Here is a 16935-nt window from a genome sequence, read left to right on the forward strand (position 1 = left end):
ATACTCAGTTAAGACGTAGCCGGCTAGAGTCCACCTAAAGGCCAGCACACCAGCTGCGTGTACGTAAAGTGCACGTGCGCTAAAATGTTGGAGCCACACACGCCGACGTCATGCAAGCGGCCTTAAGCTAACTTTGCACCATCTTAAACATAACAAAGTGAGAGAGCGTCTTTATTAAACGTCATATTATTTTCACTTTGTCATTGCAAATGCCATGCAGAGTTATCTTGGTCCAATTTTTTTTTTATTGTATTGCGAATGAAAAACATTTTGTTGTAATATTGACTTATGTTTTAATATCAAAACTTCCGTGAGACACATGACTTGACTTATGTCTATTCAATAACACTTAATTTTCATAGAATAGGTCTCCCTAATCTGCTAAGAGTCAATTTGATATTATCACGGAATTTATGAGAGCTTGACGTCAAGTTTTTCGGATTGTTTTCCATTCTGCAAATATTTCAAATCTTCAATGACGAATCTGCAACAAAAGATGACTTAGAGCAATGTGGTTTAAACTGCCTATTACTTACTACAGATACAGAGGGCGCTTTGGGGAAAGAGTTCAGATAATTAGGATGTTCTGTCTAGGCCATTCCGTTAGTCTTGAGTGACGTCACACTCATATTGTCATCTCTATTTGCGGGACGATTCTCTTTAAAGTAGCTCATCAAATGTTCAGTTATTGTCCGTGTAAGCCAGCGGTCAGCAACCTTTTAGCAGCCAAGGGCCACATAATAGTTAACGAAATTGAAGCGGGCCGCACTTTGTTAATATTTGTGATTTTATCAGACATTGGTCGTTTGTCAATATTACATACAAAATAGCCAGGGGGGCTCACGGGCCGCCTGTTGCCTACCGCTGGTGTAAGCTAACTCTGGACCGACTTGAATATATCAAAGTGAGAGAGTGTCATTAATGTCATTATAAACGTCATATTTTAATAGAAATTTTACTTTTATGTAGACATTTCCACAGTTTTTCATTGCAAATACAATATGCAGAGTTAGCTTGGTCCGACTCTACTTTCAAGAGGTACTAGTCGGAGAGGAAGGTAGGAATAGAAAACTACAGGAATTACAGATGTAATATTACGTAATTGACCGAAGCGAAGCGAAGGTCTACGTTTTGACTCGGGCATTTTGCTTTCGTATGTCCGGATGTTCTCCTCTACAGGTCGCAATTCTAAACCGATTCTCGTGAAATTTTGTGACCGAATTTTATGACTAAATAAAATTTTTTTGTCAATCCGGTTTTTGGAAATTTTTAAAAATGGCGGAGTCGTGATACCTGGCGCCTAAACAAATAGTCGTATCGATATCATAAGAGTTTTTTCTTTTTGAGACATGTTTACAGAGTTAATAGCAAAAAATGCAGAAAAAAATTATCGCTGGCTTAGGCGGTATATAGATATTTAGTTTTGTATTTCCGGATGTTCTCCTCTACAGGTCGCAATTCTTAACCGATTCTCATGAAATTTTGTGACCAGATTCTATGACTAAATTTTTTTTTTTATCAATCCGGTTTTTGGAAATTTTAAAAAATGGCGGAGTCGTGATACCTGTCGCCTAAACAAATAGTCGTATCGATATCATAAGAGTTTTTTCTTCTTGATATATGTTTATAGATTAAATGGCCAAAAATTCAGAAAATTTGTATCTCTGGTTTCGGCGGTATTTAGATATTTAGTTTTTACTTGAGAATGAGTAGCTAAATTTCGTCAGCTTTAGTAAGAACTATCATGGCGCATTTTGCAAACGTTCGCTTTTTTGTTTGCATAGGGAGGTCCCTGGTTCCATCCCCAGTAATTGTATGCTGCTACATAACTTTTTGTATTTTTTTATACTTAAATTTCGTATCAATTGTTGTTTTTTATTTTATTTTTTTATTTCGAAAAAATGAAAAAAATCGTATTTTTTATTTATCAAGCGCGGGCTAAGCGCATTCGTTTATTTTTTGCAAGAGATGATGGCTTTTTGCGCTTTAAAGAAAATTTGATTCTTGAATATACGGCGCCATACCTTTGGCCTATGCTCGTCTAGATGGCGACACCATTTTATATTTAACAATTTTTACTCATATCAGTAAAAGAACGTGGGTCAAAATCATATGGCGTTCTAAAAATAAAAAAAATCATTTATCCATACATACTTATATACATTTATTGATTTTTTTTTTCATTTTCATTTTAATCCTGTATCGAAAGATGGCAGTAAATTTACTGTGACTACAAAATTTAGTATGACAATAACCCTCTACTACATATAGGGACCGTGCGCGTTGGAGGGTCTGCCATCTTGTGGCCTGAATCGGAAACATGTACATTGCCAAAACAAGTTCTACCATCTACCGTTCTTGTAGGTACGTTTCCTTATGCATAGTAGGTTCTGTCATCTTGTGGACTACATCGGAAGCATAAACGTCACATTTACGCCTCACGCCAAAAATCTGACGGCTCCTATGCTACCCCCTATAGTTCACGCGCACCCACTATAGGGACCGTGCGCGTTGGAGGGCCTGCCATCTTGTGGCCTGAATCGGAAACATATGTGCACATGTACATTGCCAAAGCAAGTGCTACCATCTACCGTTCTCGTAAGTACGTTTCCTTGTGCATAGTAGGTTCTGCCATCTCGTGGGCTACATCGGAATCATAAACTACATATATATACGCTTCGCGCCAAAGATCTGACGGCTCCTGTGCTGCCCCCTATACACTTTATTCTCTTTAGATTAGATATTTAAATTCTTACTCGAGAATAAGTAACCAAATTTCGTCAGCTCATCTAAATGCTATCATAGCGCAGTTGGAAAGACGCTTACAAGCAAGGATATGGGATAGGTACCCGGTTCGATCCCCAGTAAATGCAATTTTTTTTATTTATTTTTTGCACTTAAACATCGTATTGCTGATTGATCAAGCGAGCGCGAAGCGCGAGGTAAGCGTATTCGTTTGAGTTTTTGTTTGAAATTTTTTTTAGCGATTTTAGTTCAAGGGAATGGCTGTTCCAGGAGTCAATTTCCACTTACGTTTATAGCATGGGCGGTCACCATCCATAAATCGCAGGGGTTAACATTGCCTAGGGTAGTGGTCGACCTTGGGCTCAGGGAACTAGCTGTAGGTTCCTCGTACGTTGCGCTTTCCCGGGCTCAAAGTCTAACTAACAATAATGTTAGACTTTGAGCCTTTTAATTTGGATCGCCTCGCTAAAATGGCCCAAAATTTCCGCAAATCATTTTTTCTTCGAGGCAATTACTCCGTTTTCATTTTTTCCCAGTGGAATTTCTTCGCTTTATTTAATTTTTCGTGTACATTTTTTCATAAACTAAATTTTCCTTTTCTCAATTTATTCCCTTTTCTTTTTAATCCCAGTAGTTAAAATAACCAGTAGGTTTTTTTTTCACTAACTAAATATTCTCTATCTCCATATTTTTAATGCTAGTGGTAAAAATAACCAGGTTTTTTTCAAATAGGTAGGTTAGGGTTATTTTTTTTGATGACCCTAAAAACGAAACTGCTCCCAGAGATAGGTAGGTTAGGGTTATTTTTTTTTGATGACCCTAAAAACGAAACTGCTCCCAGAGATAGGTAGGTTAGGGTTTTTTTTTTTGATGACCCTAAAAACGAATCTGCTCCCAGAGATAGGTAGGTTAGAGTTATTGGCTGACAGCGTTTGGTTTTTTACTTGTAGTTTTTTAGATTATGTTTTAATTTTAGTGTTTTTGATATTTGTTGTATGTGAAATACCTACAAGTAACAAATATAACTAGTGGCTCTGTGAGCTGTAGACCTCGCGAGCAGAGTTTAAAACTGAATAAATGTATGGTTCCGTTGTTTTGAAGAATTTAGAGAATCTAATTTGACCATAAAAACTTAACTATCAATTGCTTACAAAATTCGGGAATTGGTTTAGATATGCGACCTGTAGAGTAGAACATATGGACATACGAAACAATTTTTGGCTAACAGGCCAATTCAAACTTACACTGATATCAGAAAGACATCTATCTAACTGATGTCATTTAGTTATCGTGCATTTCACTCGTTCTTGTCCGTACATGTATTGGCGCAAGCGAGACGCACGATGACTACTAAATAACATGATAAAAATATCATCCCGATGTCAGTGTACGGTCGATGCCCCTTAAGTATACACGTCGCCATACTAATTGTATAGAAAAGTGGATAGAGTTAGACCAAGAAAAGTCTGCAGAGATTTTGACAGCACACGCAGTTCCAATGTTATTTGTGCCAGTGTCAAAATCTCTGCAGACTTTTCTTGTTCTAACTCTACTTATGTTAGGAAACCAACATTACCTTTGAATTAACCTGTAAACTGCAACTAAGAAGCTTCGTGCGCGAGTGTGGCCCATAATTTCCGAAAATCATTTTTTCTTCGAGGCAATTACTCCGTTCTCATATTTTGCGTTGCCCATAATTTCCCGAAATCATTCATTCTCGGTAGCAATTACTCCGTTCCCATATTTTCCCAATGGTTTTCTTCCGCAATCGCCTATTTTTAATATTTTTAAATTAATCTTTTCCTTATAGGTTTCGTTCTTTTAAATATCTAGGATAATATTTTCTTGTTACTGTATGTTAATAGTGTAGTAATTATATTTGTTACTTGTAGGTATTTCACATACAACAAATATCAAAAACACTAAAATTAAAACATAATCTAAAAAACTACAAGTAAAAAACCAAACGCTGTCAGCCAATAACTCTAACCTACCTATCTCTGGGAGCAGATTCGTTTTTAGGGTCATCAAAAAAAAAAAACCCTAACCTACCTATCTCTGGGAGCAGTTTCGTTTTTAGGGTCATCAAAAAAAAATAACCCTAACCTACCTATCTCTGGGAGCAGTTTCGTTTTTAGGGTCATCAAAAAAAATAACCCTAACCTACCTATTTGAAAAAAACCTGGTTATTTTTACCACTAGCATTAAAAATATGGAGATAGAGAATATTTAGTTAGTGAAAAAAAAACCTACTGGTTATTTTAACTACTGGGATTAAAAAGAAAAGGGAATAAATTGAGAAAAGGAAAATTTAGTTTATGAAAAAATGTACACGAAAAATTAAATAAAGCGAAGAAATTCCACTGGGAAAAAATGAAAACGGAGTAATTGCCTCGAAGAAAAAATGATTTGCGGAAATTTTGGGCCATTTTAGCGAGGCGATCCAAATTAAAAGGCTCAAAGTCTAACATTATTGTTAGTTAGACTTTGAGCCCGGGAAAGCGCAACGTACGAGGAACCTACAGCTAGTTCCCTGAGCCCAAGGTCGACCACTACCCTAGGCAATGTTAACCCCTGCGATTTATGGATGGTGACCGCCCATGCTATAAACGTAAGTGGAAATTGACTCCTGGAACAGCCATTCCCTTGAACTAAAATCGCTAAAAAAAATTTCAAACAAAAACTCAAACGAATACGCTTACCTCGCGCTTCGCGCTCGCTTGATCAATCAGCAATACGATGTTTAAGTGCAAAAAATAAATAAAAAAAATTGCATTTACTGGGGATCGAACCGGGTACCTATCCCATATCCTTGCTTGTAAGCGTCTTTCCAACTGCGCTATGATAGCATTTAGATGAGCTGACGAAATTTGGTTACTTATTCTCGAGTAAGAATTTAAATATCTAATCTAAAGAGAATAAAGTGTATAGGGGGCAGCACAGGAGCCGTCAGATCTTTGGCGCGAAGCGTATATATATGTAGTTTATGATTCCGATGTAGCCCACGAGATGGCAGAACCTACTATGCACAAGGAAACGTACTTACGAGAACGGTAGATGGTAGCACTTGCTTTGGCAATGTACATGTGCACATATGTTTCCGATTCAGGCCACAAGATGGCAGGCCCTCCAACGCGCACGGTCCCTATAGTGGGTGCGCGTGAACTATAGGGGGTAGCATAGGAGCCGTCAGATTTTTGGCGTGAGGCGTAAATGTGACGTTTATGCTTCCGATGTAGTCCACAAGATGACAGAACCTACTATGCATAAGGAAACGTACCTACAAGAACGGTAGATGGTAGAACTTGTTTTGGCAATGTACATGTTTCCGATTCAGGCCACAAGATGGCAGACCCTCCAACGCGCACGGTCCCTATATGTAGTAGAGGGTTATTGTCATACTAAATTTTGTAGTCACAGTAAATTTACTGCCATCTTTCGATACAGGATTAAAATGAAAATGAAAAAAAAAATCAATAAATGTATATAAGTATGTATGGATAAATGATTTTTTTTATTTTTAGAACGCCATATGATTTTGACCCACGTTCTTTTACTGATATGAGTAAAAATTGTTAAATATAAAATGGTGTCGCCATCTAGACGAGCATAGGCCAAAGGTATGGCGCCGTATATTCAAGAATCAAATTTTCTTTAAAGCGCAAAAAGCCATCATCTCTTGCAAAAAATAAACGAATGCGCTTAGCCCGCGCTTGATAAATAAAAAATACGATTTTTTTCATTTTTTCGAAATAAAAAAATAAAATAAAAAACAACAATTGATACGAAATTTAAGTATAAAAAAATACAAAAAGTTATGTAGCAGCATACAATTACTGGGGATGGAACCAGGGACCTCCCTATGCAAACAAAAAAGCGAACGTTTGCAAAATGCGCCATGATAGTTCTTACTAAAGCTGACGAAATTTAGCTACTCATTCTCAAGTAAAAACTAAATATCTAAATACCGCCGAAACCAGAGATACAAATTTTCTGAATTTTTGGCCATTTAATCTATAAACATATATCAAGAAGAAAAAACTCTTATGATATCGATACGACTATTTGTTTAGGCGACAGGTATCACGACTCCGCCATTTTTTAAAATTTCCAAAAACCGGATTGATAAAAAAAAAAATTTAGTCATAGAATCTGGTCACAAAATTTCATGAGAATCGGTTAAGAATTGCGACCTGTAGAGGAGAACATCCGGAAATACAAAACTAAATATCTATATACCGCCTAAGCCAGCGATAATTTTTTTCTGCATTTTTTGCTATTAACTCTGTAAACATGTCTCAAAAAGAAAAAACTCTTATGATATCGATACGACTATTTGTTTAGGCGCCAGGTATCACGACTCCGCCATTTTTAAAAATTTCCAAAAACCGGATTGACAAAAAAATTTTATTTAGTCATAAAATTCGGTCACAAAATTTCACGAGAATCGGTTTAGAATTGCGACCTGTAGAGGAGAACATCCGGACATACGAAAGCAAAATGCCCGAGTCAAAACGTAGACCTTCGCTTCGCTTCGGTCAATTACTACACTATTAACATACAGTAACAAGAAAATATTATCCTAGATATTTAAAAGAACGAAACCTATAAGGAAAAGATTAATTTAAAAATATTAAAAATAGGCGATTGCGGAAGAAAACCATTGGGAAAATATGGGAACGGAGTAATTGCTACCGAGAATGAATGATTTCGGGAAATTATGGGCAACGCAAAATATGAGAACGGAGTAATTGCCTCGAAGAAAAAATGATTTTCGGAAATTATGGGCCACACTCGCGCACGAAGCTTCTTAGTTGCAGTTTACAGGTTAATTCAAAGGTAATGTTGGTTTCCTAACATAAGTAGAGTTAGAACAAGAAAAGTCTGCAGAGATTTTGACACTGGCACAAATAACATTGGAACTGCGTGTGCTGTCAAAATCTCTGCAGACTTTTCTTGGTCTAACTCTATCCACTTTTCTATACAATTAGTATGGCGACGTGTATACTTAAGGGGCATCGACCGTACACTGACATCGGGATGATATTTTTATCATGTTATTTAGTAGTCATCGTGCGTCTCGCTTGCGCCAATACATGTACGGACAAGAACGAGTGAAATGCACGATAACTAAATGACATCAGTTAGATAGATGTCTTTCTGATATCAGTGTAAGTTTGAATTGGCCTGTTAGCCAAAAATTGTTTCGTATGTCCATATGTTCTACTCTACAGGTCGCATATCTAAACCAATTCCCGAATTTTGTAAGCAATTGATAGTTAAGTTTTTATGGTCAAATTAGATTCTCTAAATTCTTCAAAACAACGGAACCATACATTTATTCAGTTTTAAACTCTGCTCGCGAGGTCTACAGCTCACAGAGCCACTAGTAATATCATATTTCGAACCTAAACAAAATAGCCTCGATGAAACATCCAGTTCGAATGTAAGCTCCTTGGACTGTAGTCACAAGTGACAGACGTACCTGTAGAATAGCAGAGGCAGCGGCGCCGTAGCCAAGTGCCACAGAGCGTGCGCGTCCCAGCCAGCCTTGGGAGGGAACTCCAATAACTCCAGACACAAAGCGGCGCCCGACCACACGGAGAACAACAGCATGAGGCGCGGGTGCCGGCGACCGCGGAGTAGCTGTATGCACGCCCAGAGGGTCCAGAGGAGGCCGCCTGAGACACCTGTAAAATTTACGACTTTAGACTGACCAGCGAATCATTTCACAAGCTCGTTATAGTTCTTTATTCTATATCAATGTCGTTATATAGCAACAATTTTTCCTGTCATTCAAGATTCAAGCCGTCATTTCATTTGCAAGGTAAAGCTATTTTATATCACATATTACTAAGCTTCCGCTGTCCATCGGTTTGTCCTTTCTGTCCTGTGTCTGTCAGTGGACTTTATCTCAAGAATCGTAATACATAAATCTTACCTTATGTAAGTTGAAATGTTGACAACAAGACTATGGCCCGGTCATCACTCTTTAACCCTTTACCAGGTATAATACGATTTACCGACCACATACTCGCCAATATAATTTCAACCTTAGCAATCCGGTCTAACATACAAATTTGATTTGAATTTCGGGAAATATCTTCAAAAGAATCATCAAAGTTGGATTAATATGTATGTATTTGGATGTTTTGGGAAAACGTTGTAGATTAGTGCGGCCTAGAAAAGGGATATTTGCTTGAACAAATCATGAACTCACCACAAACAACGTTGACTAGCATGTTGTAGTTGTAGTCGATACGGCCCGCGTAGAGGTACCGCACGTGCATGGCGTAATAGCAAAACAGCATAAGCAGTAACGTGAGCGGACCCTGCTTCTTGCGGCCGTGGAACACTCTGGAATACGAAATCAGATATCATTACGATGATAACATTCTTCAGCGTTTTGAATACGAATCGTTTTTAGGGTTCCGTACCCAAAGGGTAAAACGGGACCCTATTACTAAGACTCCGCTGTCCGTCCGTCCGTCCGTCTGTCACCAGGCTGTATCTCACGAACCGTGATAGCTAGACAGTTGATATTTTCACAGATGATGTATTTCTGTTGCCGCTATAACAACAAATACTAAAAAGTACGGAACCCTCGGTGGGCGAGTCCGACTCTTTTTTACATGCAATCGAGTTCACAAACATGTTTACAATTACAAGCCAGCGTTCCAAAACGGACACTGACAATAAGGCCGTGTAAATATATTTTTGGAATGTTGGCTTATAAAGATGTTTGTTAACTCGACTGTACATAATATCGGTCTGGCATTGATTCCGACGTTACAACGTTATCCGCGACCACAAGCAGTGAAACCTACGTCGATATAAAGGGCACCGTAAAATGGAACTTAATTCTAACTGCATTCTACAGCTGAAGCAAATGGCGGAGCAAGGCACCTGATGTTTTAGAAATCGATTTGTCTAATATTAGGTCGACAACAGTTACCGTCGATTATGCGTGTCGTATTCGTTTGTCTGTGCCCAAACTCACCTGACGACAGCGGCGGCCAACAGCGCCATGACCATAGACAAGGCACACGCGTAATCCATAAATTCTGTGAACAGCGTGTCGCGAGTGTGGAAGATTATTGACCACAACCACGCGTTCTCGCACACCTAGAAGAAAGGTAATGTTGGTTAGGGAGACTGATGAGGTTTAGAAAGACTACTTACAGTTGGCTAGCATTCCCCAGGAGACCTTTGATCCTAAACATTTTAATATTTGAATAATTGTATACATACTTCAATCCGACCAAGCTAACTCTGCAAGCCATTTGCAATGACAAAGTGTGACAATGTCATCTATATTTTGTATTCAAAATTTAACCTTATACCATTGCATTAAGGTGCAATTGATGTGACACAATAATTATACTCACCAAGGCAAACCCATGCCAGAAAGGCAGCAGTGGTGTACTCTTCACTGAGAACTGTGTTGCCAGCTCATAATGCATGTATAGATGACCAGCGAGGTTTAGCAGGGACGCGAATGCTGAGGCTGGCTCCTGCACACCTAGTAGTCGGGTGAATGGCCACTGTAAAGCAGAGTAGTTAGTCTACCTACAGAGAAATAAAAATTGATATAAAACACAAAAGTAAATCACAACCCTGTGTCTTGAATTGGAAAACCCAGGAGTTTTCCTCTCAATTAGATCCCTTAAAGGGATAAGTTCGCTTTTGTACTTCCATTAGGTACTGTAATTTATTTTTGTAAACCTGTGTTGTGTACAATAAAGTGATTACTACTACTACTACTCATTTTTTATTTTAAGTTCAAAGTTCAAAGTTTTTATTTGCTAGAATCATGGTCAGGTACAATGTGATGGACTTAAAATAATATGGCTCAGCACAATTCACCATTTTAGTGGCATGCAAATTAAAATATACAATTTGAAATAAATAAACCAATTCAAATTTATCTAATACAATTACAGCTAAAATAATTAAAATAAAATCACAGAATATACAGTCAAATTTTACAATGTCAATTTCTAACCTAGGTATGCAAATTATTAAAAAAATCATTGAGTTTATAAAATCATTTATCAATTAGCCAATGTCGGAGTTTCCGTTGAAATAGATTATCTGGTAGCAGTCTTAAATCTAGAGGAATATTATAATAAACTTTTCCTGACATCATGTAGCAGTTGTTATTATACTGGGCTGAATTAAATGGTGGCTGATTTATCCTATTAATATCTCTATTCCTTAACCTTGGGTTTTGAGTTGGTTTTATAAATAGCTCAGGGTTGTTCCGCACAAAATTTGCTTGTTCATAAATATAAATGCTAGCCAAGGTTAAAAGTTTGAATTTTGTAAAAAGAGGTCTGCACTAATCTAATGACCCTACTCCACCCACAGCACATACACAACTTTTTTGCGTCAAAAATACTTGATTAACAGCTGTAGAGTTTCCCCAAATAATGATTCCATAACGAAGAACAGACGTGACGTAACCGTGGTAAGCCATCAGAGCAGTTGATTCATCTGCTACCCTTCGCAATCTTCTTAAGGCAAAGACAAATCGACTTAGCTTGTTACATATATTTGTTACTTGCAAATGTATCCATTTACATTAATATGTAAATGGATAGAATTAAAAAATCTATCCATTTACATATTAATGTTTGGATAGTACTAGTAATAATTATTTATGAATCTACTTACTTTCCCATGAAATTTGGGGTAGTCATAGCCTCTCTCTACAAATGCATCTACCGTCCGCCACATGCAGTGGTAGCGGCACTCATCCTGGCAACCCCACTGCAGCAACCAGCTCCAGAAACCCTGCAGCTTGGCGGCTTCAGGGGTAAAATTATCATCTGAAATTTAAAATTACTACTAATCATACATTTAAAGTATTTAAACTAATGTCAGTCTTTCTATAGTTTGTTGATACGTATATAGAGAGAAACTAGTACTTTTAAAATGCTCAATGATTGGGTTTTCCCTGCTATAAAGAAAATGCATCAACATCCAGCAAATATAGGATTATTATTACAACAGACTAGAAGATCGTATTCAATGCAAAGCGCATAGACATTGCGGCCTAAAAATCAAACTTGCCTTGTGTACAGTTGGTATTCTTGCACCTTTTAACACAGGTTTGGTAAAACGGTGAGCGGTCACCGTCGCTTGCCAGAACTAAGCCGACGTTTAAAGAGATGTATGAAATTACTAGTAGAGTAAGTTTAGTCCTCATTTTCTAAAGAATTCATTTATATAACGTTACGTTTTCATTGTCTGATTTTTTATTACACCGGCACCGCTATTGATGTACCTTTTTATTTTTATTGTTTATTATGGTATTCCTAATCTCTCACAAAATATGACATTGACAAATGTCAAAGCCAGCTGATTTTATTGTTCCCATATATCAACATTTTATTTTAGTCAATACAGCACGACTAAATTCAGGCGTCTAATTCTACTGTCTTAAATAGCTTTTATTATTTAAGAATGGCAATGATATCCTCCAAATGTCAAAAAAGTAAATAAATTATAACCTAAAATACCTTCATGTAAGCACGATTATTTATTTTGCATAAGATTTAAAATGGTGTTTATACTTAGGCCATTATTGGCTAAGGAAATTAAACGACCACGCAATTATCTCCGCAGTCGATTCGTCGACTCTATAAGGCTTCATGTGAAAGGCGGCACTGGGGGCACCGGCCTTCCTAAGTTCGGGGGCCTCGGAGGTCAGGGTGGCTGTGTTTACTGCATCGGTAAAGAGAAGGCAAATCTACTAAATATATCGAATAAGTACCGGATGAAAACTATAAGCGCAGGGCACGGAGAAGACAGCAGGAAGACGAAAATTGTTGGCAATCCCGGCTCCGACATCCAACTTGAGATCCCCCTCGGCGTAACGATTTACCGAGAGGATGGAAAGGTCCTAGGTTCCATTGACAAGGAAGATGAAACCATAATACTTGCTAGAGGAGGCCCTGGAGGCAACTCACAGAACAATTTCTTAGGACACTTCGGTCAGATATATCACATAAGATTAGATCTTAAATTAATTGCTGATATAGGACTTGTTGGGTTCCCCAATGCTGGCAAAAGCTCCTTGTTAAAAGCTATATCAAGAGCTAAACCTAAGATAGCTAACTATCCATTCACAACAATCAAACCAAATAAAGGAGTGATACAATATGAAGATTTGAGACAGATTTCCATAGCGGACCTGCCAGGGCTTATTGAAGGAGCTCATAACAATATAGGACTTGGACACAAGTTCTTAAAGCATGTAGAAAGAACAAAATTACTACTTTTCATAGCTGATGTACAAGGCTTCCAACTTAGCCCCAAATATCCTAGAAGGACATGTCTTGAAACTGTGCTGCTGCTTAACAAGGAGTTGGAACTTTACGACCCAGAGTTGTTAGAGAAGCCAGCCATCTTAGCTGTTAATAAAATGGACTTGGAGGGTGCTGAAGCCATATTTGAAGAAGTTAAGGATTCCCTTAAGAATTTAGACAGAGCTATAGGGTCTGTGCCTACAGAAATAAGGCCAGAGAAAATAATAGAATTTGAAGATGTCATTGGTATATCTGCTTTAAATAACAGTGACAGTATACAAGACTTGAAACAACTGCTGCGGAAAAGGCTGGATGAGTATGCAGATGAGAATAATCCTGATATTGTGGATGCCAGTGACATGCTTAGGAGAACCAGGGCCATAATGACTGAGAGAGGGCCCAAAGTCACTTAGTGCTTATATTTATGTACCCATGTCTCTATTTTGTTCAATATGAAAACAAGTACATTGTAAATATAAGATAGTATAGATTTATTTCTAAATTGAATATATCTTAAGTAAGAAAATAAAAGACTATACCATAAGTAAGCATTATTTTTCGTAATTCATTTCAGCAACATAAACCTCTTATCTGTGTATGTATAAGAGAGATCCTGATCGTTTTTGTCAATTTTTGGAACTTTTTTCAGAAAGATTTTGTTCTTGTCTATACAATACAGCACAACACAACCAAGGTTTTAACCCAAGATTTTAGATCATCACACACATAAAAGGTTAAAAATCAATAAATGAAACACTGTTATCACTTAATTTTTATTAAAACATATTAAAAGCTCTACAATATTATATCTCTGCCTTACAACTACAAAGGATAATGAATGTAGCCACACCCACCCCAGCTTTTCACGACTGGTTCCAATTTTATCACAGTTAAAGACGGGCTTTCCGTCTGTGACGCGCTAAGGTCTAACGTCCCTATGTAATGCGACATTCAGGATTCTTAATTTAACCTTGTCTCTATGATAAGGATTCTGACTGAATTTTTAGTGATCTTTTTTCATTTATTAAGTTTTTTTCTGCTCTATCTATACCATCGCCCAAACTGTTAACTGTGTACATCGATGGACCTTATGTCTTTTTAATAAGGTCCACCGATGTACAGTTAGTAGTGTTGCTGTTTGTACAGCACAACCAAGATTTGAAACCAAAAGACACAATTTAAAGGTTAATCCTGAATATCACATAATACGTCAATCCTTATTCCAACATCCTTGTCTCGGAAAATTAGCAAATCTAACCCCAATATTGAACAACAGTAGTAACTAACATGCACTATGGTAAATAGAAAATGCTAGTAATAAAGGAGTTTGCCTTTAGGTTCCAACACTCCAATCTAATACAATAGTAAAATAAACTTTCCTATTTTCCGCAAAGGATAGCGAATTCATAATATATCATCGTCATATCATAATGTTTAAAAAAAATTAAATCCACCTTCGCGTTGTGCAATATATATCACCTGATTCTAACATTTACGTCATGATTGAGATTACAAACGATATTTGTAACTAAATGTGCATCCAAATCAAAATAAACCTTACTACCACTAGAGTTTCAGCAGTTTTTCAAACCATAATGGTGGAAACAACCATGTGGATAAAGACCTGGCGTTTGTCTTTCTGATTATTTATAAGTAAAACGCATTATGATGATAGCTTGTGGGAACAGTGCAGATGTTCGCTGGATTGGAGTTCGTTATACATATTTATAATTTTGTATTCACAGAAAAAAACAAGTGGCTTAGTAACGATTGGAATATTTTGGTTTGGATCAGAAAATTAAAGATGGGAGTTAACAGGAGTCAATATTACAATAAATGTTTAGTACTTACTTAAAAACAGATAAATAAGATTTAACATAATAGGCTAGATGACAAATTTTCATTTACGATATCAATCGATCAGGTTTGTTTTTAGGATCAAATGTCTATATGGTACCCATTGCAATAAAGCAATACAAAAGTCAGAAATGATAGTCAAAGTCTGACAATCGTACTTCACTCGCGAAACGCCCCTAACAAAACGATAAGTGACTTTGCTATCTATTTTACTAGGTTTTGTTATAAAATTCAACATGTGTCATCATCCCTATTATAAAGACGACACGATAATCCATTTTAAACGAAGACCACCAATAAATTTATTCAAAGAATATTCCACCTTAACTTAAAACGCATAGGATATAAAATCCAACAGATGTGGTCTTCAATTATAACTAAAGACTTAGAGTAAAACGATACAACATTAAGGAATAAGTTTTGGGAAATGTCTAAGGAAAAGTTAAAGCACTAGGTTACAGATACAATTATATGTGAGACACCACAGGAAATACCAAATTTTTTCCGATGGTTTTTTTTCAGGCATGCCTGCGATATAGAATTATGATTATTTGCATTATTTTTTTATCCTTTTATATTTCACAAACAGGCATCTGAAAGGCGGCATTGCTAGAAATGAAGACCTTACCTCATTGTAATAAAGTTCGAGATCCGATGTACCATCGTCAACTCAGTTGACGGACTATTTTGTAAACATTGCAACGAGTTAAGCTGCCTTTTCACTGAAGCGGAGATGTGCGGGAATCGACCAACCAACAGCTGGCAGACAGCTGCTGCGGTTGTTGGTTGTTGCATTGGTTGTAATTGTAATCCAGCGGAGCGGAGAAGACAACCAATGCTATTGGTTAATCCCCCCAAGTCTCCTCTCACCTTCGCTCATCTCCTCCTCAAGTCCTCAGTGGAAAGGCAGCTTTAAGGTCTATAAACATTTAGCCAAGTCTGTTGCTATTAATAGTACAGTCACGCTCCGTGATTGTTACCTAATTTAGGGTTCTAGCTAAATTGGACATTCCACAGTGTAAGTATGGAACAACCAATCTAGCTAGGACCCTAAATGGCGTAACAATCGCGCAGCGTGACGGTACAAAAGATTTTGTTCCAAAGATTAATGCCAAACAAACCATCCAAATGAGCAAATATAATCAACCGAAGCCAGCCAAGAGATAAAGACTAGAAAACATCTTAAGGACTAAATAACTAAATTGACGGTCGTAACTACTCTAACATGGAATAACTTAGGTATATCAACATTATCACGAACTACGTCCAATCTGAACGATTGACAATTCCACAATCAAAACAGTGGGTTATGCGATTCACACTAACATCGATTTAACAATGTGCCAGTAGGATAATTAGCCGGTAATTGGCTACTTTTAGTAACTGGCCACCCCAAACCTAAAATGAATTCTATTCACCTTCAAGGTGGGCATATTCAAGGTGGCCAGTTATTGAAAGCTGGTCAGTTATTGAAACCTTATACTAAAATGAATTCTGTTTATAGGTGAATAGAATTCATTTTTAGTTAAGGGCGGCCAGTTACTGGCGAATTATCCTACATACATTTTTTTTAATAAAACACGCACGCAAGAGTGAAATTTTGAAATGTACGGAAGTCAGGGTGCGTAGCCGACATGCCAATCGTTTACGCTCCGTAGCGAACGAAACGCAACTGTCACTGTCGCACTAATATGGAAGAGTGATAGAGAGACACAAAGCGTTTCGTTATCGTAGCGCAAACGTTTGTCAACTTGGCTAGGCACCCAGCAGTTTGTACGATGTTTAAGAAAAATATGTAAAAAATGTGACAGTTAATTTGGCTTATCCTTATACTATACTTGTGTTACACCATAATTTATTTGATGATACTATATATGTGACGTTATCTATGAAACGGGACCTTATTGTCGATGGCGCTTACGCCATTATTAACGATGCTCCGATATAAATACAATGCCGCGCGACGCTGTGCGGCGTAAGCGCCATCGCCCCATATGTTGAGTCTAGTAAGTTTATACTT

At 37.3% G+C, this 16935-nt stretch overlaps 2 protein-coding genes across 2 annotated transcripts; one reads left to right on the forward strand and one right to left on the reverse strand.

The window, feature by feature from the left end:
• Positions 1-331: 331 nt before the first annotated feature.
• LOC134792606 (post-GPI attachment to proteins factor 3) lies at positions 332-12074 on the reverse strand. Its single transcript, XM_063763839.1, has 7 exons — positions 11821-12074; positions 11422-11576; positions 10134-10289; positions 9746-9870; positions 8966-9102; positions 8231-8435; positions 332-484 (listed from the first exon to the last, which is right to left on the reverse strand). Exons 1-7 carry the CDS (start codon positions 11954-11956, stop codon positions 412-414), a joined length of 987 nt encoding a protein of 328 aa, XP_063619909.1. The 5' UTR covers positions 11957-12074; the 3' UTR covers positions 332-411.
• Positions 12075-12271: 197 nt separating this feature from the next.
• Positions 12272-13538, forward strand: LOC134792607 (GTP-binding protein 10 homolog). Its single transcript, XM_063763840.1, has one exon. It carries the CDS (start codon positions 12311-12313, stop codon positions 13469-13471), a length of 1161 nt encoding a protein of 386 aa, XP_063619910.1. The 5' UTR covers positions 12272-12310; the 3' UTR covers positions 13472-13538.
• Positions 13539-16935: the final 3397 nt, after the last annotated feature.

Source organism: Cydia splendana, chromosome 8, assembly GCF_910591565.1.
Source record: "Cydia splendana chromosome 8, ilCydSple1.2, whole genome shotgun sequence".
Classification (NCBI taxonomy): domain Eukaryota; kingdom Metazoa; phylum Arthropoda; class Insecta; order Lepidoptera; family Tortricidae; genus Cydia; species Cydia splendana.